This window comes from Malurus melanocephalus, unplaced genomic scaffold, assembly GCF_030028575.1.
Source record: "Malurus melanocephalus ecotype Western Australia unplaced genomic scaffold, MMel_1.1 scaffold_117, whole genome shotgun sequence".
Lineage (NCBI taxonomy): Eukaryota > Metazoa > Chordata > Aves > Passeriformes > Maluridae > Malurus > Malurus melanocephalus.
Window position 1 is genome coordinate 436915 of NW_026623349.1, and position 4270 is coordinate 441184.

The following is a 4270-nucleotide window of genomic DNA, read 5'->3' on the forward strand; positions in this document are numbered from 1 at the left end:
TTTTGCAATCARGTGGTGAAACCAAGCTGACTTCTCAATTTCGGGGCACGGTTTGAGGACCGTTAGCGCTGAAAGGTGGCCACTGCAAACACCAAGAACCACCAGCACCCGTGTGCCGGCTGGCRCTCCGTGCCTTTCACATTACGGACGCCCGAAGCATCCTTCCCTCACATCTCACAATGTACGAGAGCGACACAAGAGCTGGTTAAAAAAACCAAAAAAACAAAAAAACGAAACAAAAAAAAAACCAAAAAGGCAGCGGGGTTTCCCAGCCGCGGATATTGATATTTTAGTGCCTCAGCGGGCTGGAGGGGTGGGATTCCTTTTGCCATTCCGCAGAGGCGGTGGCGGGGCCGTGCCTGTCCCCGCCCATGCCGCCTGTCCCCGCCCCGCCCCGCCGGGGCTAGTGGCCGTGCTGGCGACCGCGCCACCACTCGCACCCGCCGCCACCATGACGGACCGCTCCACTTTCGACACCAATGTCATCACCATGACCCGCTTCGTGATGGAGGAAGGCAGGCGGGCGAAGGGCACCGGGGAGTTCACGCAGCTCCTCAACTCCCTCTGCACGGCCATCAAAGCCATCTCCACCGCCGTCCGCAAAGCGGGCATTGCCAACCTGTGAGTCCCGGGATGCGCCCCGCACCTTCCCGCATCCCCGCGGGTCCGRGGCGCCCTGCTGCCTCTGGGATGGGGGATATCGGGATGAGGATGGGGATGGGTGTTTTTCTCACCAGAAATACCTGTGAGTGGAGGTTGCATCTGCCCATCCTATTGCATAGAGCTGAAAGTAACTCCTTTAGTATACTGGTTTCTTGATTTTTTCAGGTGACACGGGTGCTGTGACTTTCCAATAGTATAAGGCATCCAGTCTTTGAGAAATGTCTGCCAGTGATAGAACTTTATAAATATTTTCAGCAGGTTTGGGTGCCTTGAACCGTAAGACCAAACAAACATACTGGAAGACTAAACCTAGGAAAATAAGGCTGGATTCTTGCTCATTGCATGTTGCTTAGTATCAAAGTACCAATATATGCTTTGAGGTGTTAAATCAAATTCAGAGTGGTTTTTTTCATATTGCGTTATAGCAACTTGAGTTTCTCAGTGAAAATTCAGATGTCTAAGATTTTTAGCAAGTGCTCTGGGTAGGAACAGTAGTGACTGTAGTCAGCCAGCCAGAGGGATGTTGTTCTGGAGATGCATCAGAAGGAAATTGGAACTCTTGGAATGTGAAATAGCTGAAACTGCTTGTAGGTAACTAATCCTTTTAAGTATTTTACATATTGTTTGTAAGTCCAGTTGTGTGCTGATCAGGGCTTTAGACATGGGCTACTTCATTACTTAATAAGAAATAATTGTGAAGAAAAGGTRAATTTGCCTCTACAAACCATGCTGTAGAAAATGTAATGAGAAAAAAAGGAATAAATCCTCCACTTTATGTATTTTTGAACTATTTTTCTGTTTTCACTTCAGACTGCATGTAACTGTGACAATTTTTAATTGTTATGTGCTAGCCTTTTCATATACCTCCTATATCTATCAATACAGACTGGGGTTTCCTAGCTGTAATCCTGAATTGTAAACCCAAGGCCCTGTTCTTTTTGTGTCCTACATGTGTGTCTGTTGTCAGCTGCCCACAAGTTTGGTACCTGTGCCCAGAGACTTGCCTTGTGATCCCCTGGACAGCAGGTTTGATTCTCCAGCAGTGCTGGAGTTCAGGCTTTGGAGTCGTAAGCCTCCTTGAGCAGTACCTCCCYTAATGAGGGACTACATTGTATAAACAGTGGTGGGATTTTGCTTTGCTGCCAGGGAATGTGAACAAGTAGGGATCACTGGAATCCATTTCTTYGGACCATCCTCGGATTCACCTCTAYGCTTAGWAGTGCTCAGCAGAGGAGGTGCAAAACAGCTGTGGAAGACATACAGACCCTTTCCAGCTACAGGCTCCACGCCAGACACCTTGTCTTCCTCTCCCAGAGGTTCCCAAAAGATGRGGTGTGAGAGCATGCTGCTGCTCTGCCTCCACACATAGGCATGCTGTTCAAAGCACATTTTTTCTTTCTAAAAGTGCTTTCAGAACTGCAGAAAAATATTTAAGCCACAGTAGCAGAGAGAGAGAAAAAGACAGAGAATTATGCCAAGTCTTTTTCTTTGTCTCATGCATTAAACTGGAGAAATGCAATGCATTCCTAAAGTAGTGTGTTCAGTGTTACYGCATAAAACCTGAAATACCAGTGTTTGGCCTAATCAATRTAGCTGAAGTACATAAGAGTCATCTGAATGCATGCCGAGCTGGCTATTGTTCTTCTAAGAGCTAAACTTCCCCTTTCTCTGTTTTGCAAGCTTACAAAATCACATATCATAAGTTTTCCTGGTACTTCCATATGCCAGATGGTTTGATTCTGATTAGCTCACTSCATTTTATTTGTGTTTCTTATTTGGACTTCTCAGTTCTTTTCCGAMAGACATGTTTACTGCTTAAAACGGWAAACATTAACCATAMGTATGTTGRTTTTTTTGTGAGCAGACTCTYTCTGCTGCAATTTGCACATTGTATTTCTAATCAGGAGTATCTTACATGTAGAATATATAGCATACCTAGTGTGATCAGATTCATATATATATTCATATGTTAAAAACTAGATATTCATATACTTTTTAAATGTTTAAAAGTTGTGTAATGAAGTCTTAGCTTTTAGGGTATGCAGAGCATAGAATKCAGGAATATGTAGATCTTAAGAGCTCATTAAAAAGCACATTTGTAACTCAGCCTTCAAAGCCTGGTCTGGCTTTACAAACTGTTGAAAAGCGATGCCTTGTTTTGTATTCCTCAGCAACTTCTAGATTTGCCACCACAGCTGATGTTAACAGGTCTCAGCAAGAATTCACTGGGCAGTAAATAAAAAAAAAAACATGCACAGAGAGCTGAGATGTCATCTTAAAATGCAGTATATTTACAAGAGGTTTTACAGGTGTAAGGTTACTAGAAACAGAACACTTTGGAAGAWTCACTGCTCCATTCTCACGAAATGCTCTCTCCCGCAATTGCTCTAGCTATGGAATTGCTGGGTCTACCAATGTGACTGGAGATCAAGTGAAAAAGCTGGATATTCTTTCCAATGATCTGGTGATTAACATGCTCAAGTCATCCTTCAGTACATGTGTTATTGTTTCAGAAGAAAACAAAGATGCCGTRATAGTGGAAGCTGAAAAACAGGTTAGTAGCTTTAAAAGTTCTTCCTGTTTAATTTGAGATCAGCCTTTACAGGTGTACTGCTCCACGTGTGAAAAAAATAAAACTGAGCTAAAGGTTTTAGAAAAAAGGTACTTTCCTAAACTGACAATTGAAGGTGGAGGCCATGGGTGGAGAGAATGTCAGCATTTGTTCTTCCTGTCATTTCTGCTCTCCAGGCTCATGTTTGTTGGTTTCTGGGTTCATTTTTTTTTCTGTATTKTTCCTCCCCACCTTCTTTTCTTCCACCTCTTTCTTATTGTGAAGAAAACATTTCATTCATCCCTGCCTGATCCCTGGAACTGTGCTCTGAGTCAGTCAAGCCCTTTTGAGATGTTGCTTTCTGAGTACAACTCTGCAAGTCAAATCTCAATGTCTGTAATTCATGCAAATTCTTCTGGATGTCCATTAAAGACTTAGGAACAATGAAACAAAAGCATTTTTAAAATTTACTATTATTATTTACATTCACAAGCCTGCATGCATTTGTTGTGGGATAGCTCCTTTTTCCTAGCTAATGTTTTGGTCTGGTCATGTAAAAAATTCAGTAAAAATTTAGTAAAAATTAACAGCAAAAACCTAATTTACAAAGTGTAATAAGGTTTGGTTTGTTTAAGCAGTTCTCTGTCTCTCTGTTGAGAAATCTTCAAAATTGATTTTCTAGGCATTGGATTTCCTTAGAGCTGAACAAATATTCTTGAAATTCTCAAAGATCACYGAGGGAGTCTCAGTATTAATGCATTTCTAAACTAAATGTGAGCCAGTACAGTGTTTTTATCAATGTGTTCCAGGAATTCCTACTTGCAGAGTAGAGTGTTGCTGAACTTAAATTTAGGTTTCTGACATGCAGGATAAAATCAAATGAAAGCCAAATAAACACTGTTGCTACACACTATTATTAAGGCAACTATGAATAAAATGAGGGGGGAACAAAGTATTTAAAAGGTGCAGTTAATTCAACCTTTTCCCCTGTACTGGCAGTTTCCTGTATCTACAGGATTCCTTAATCCAGCAGTCATCAGGAACTTCCTTTTTTAA

General features: G+C 42.0%; 1 protein-coding gene across 1 annotated transcript in view; it reads left to right on the forward strand.

Annotated features, from left to right (window-relative positions):
- Positions 1 to 419: 419 nt before the first annotated feature.
- The window catches only part of FBP1 (fructose-bisphosphatase 1), a 10178-nt gene continuing 6327 nt past the window's right edge, over positions 420 to 4270 (forward strand). Inside the window, exons 1-2 of the mRNA XM_057369989.1 lie at positions 420 to 621; positions 3055 to 3217. Of these exons, the coding sequence (XP_057225972.1) occupies positions 452 to 621; positions 3055 to 3217 (333 nt within the window). The 5' untranslated portion in view covers positions 420 to 451. The remainder of the gene's footprint in view (positions 622 to 3054; positions 3218 to 4270) is intronic.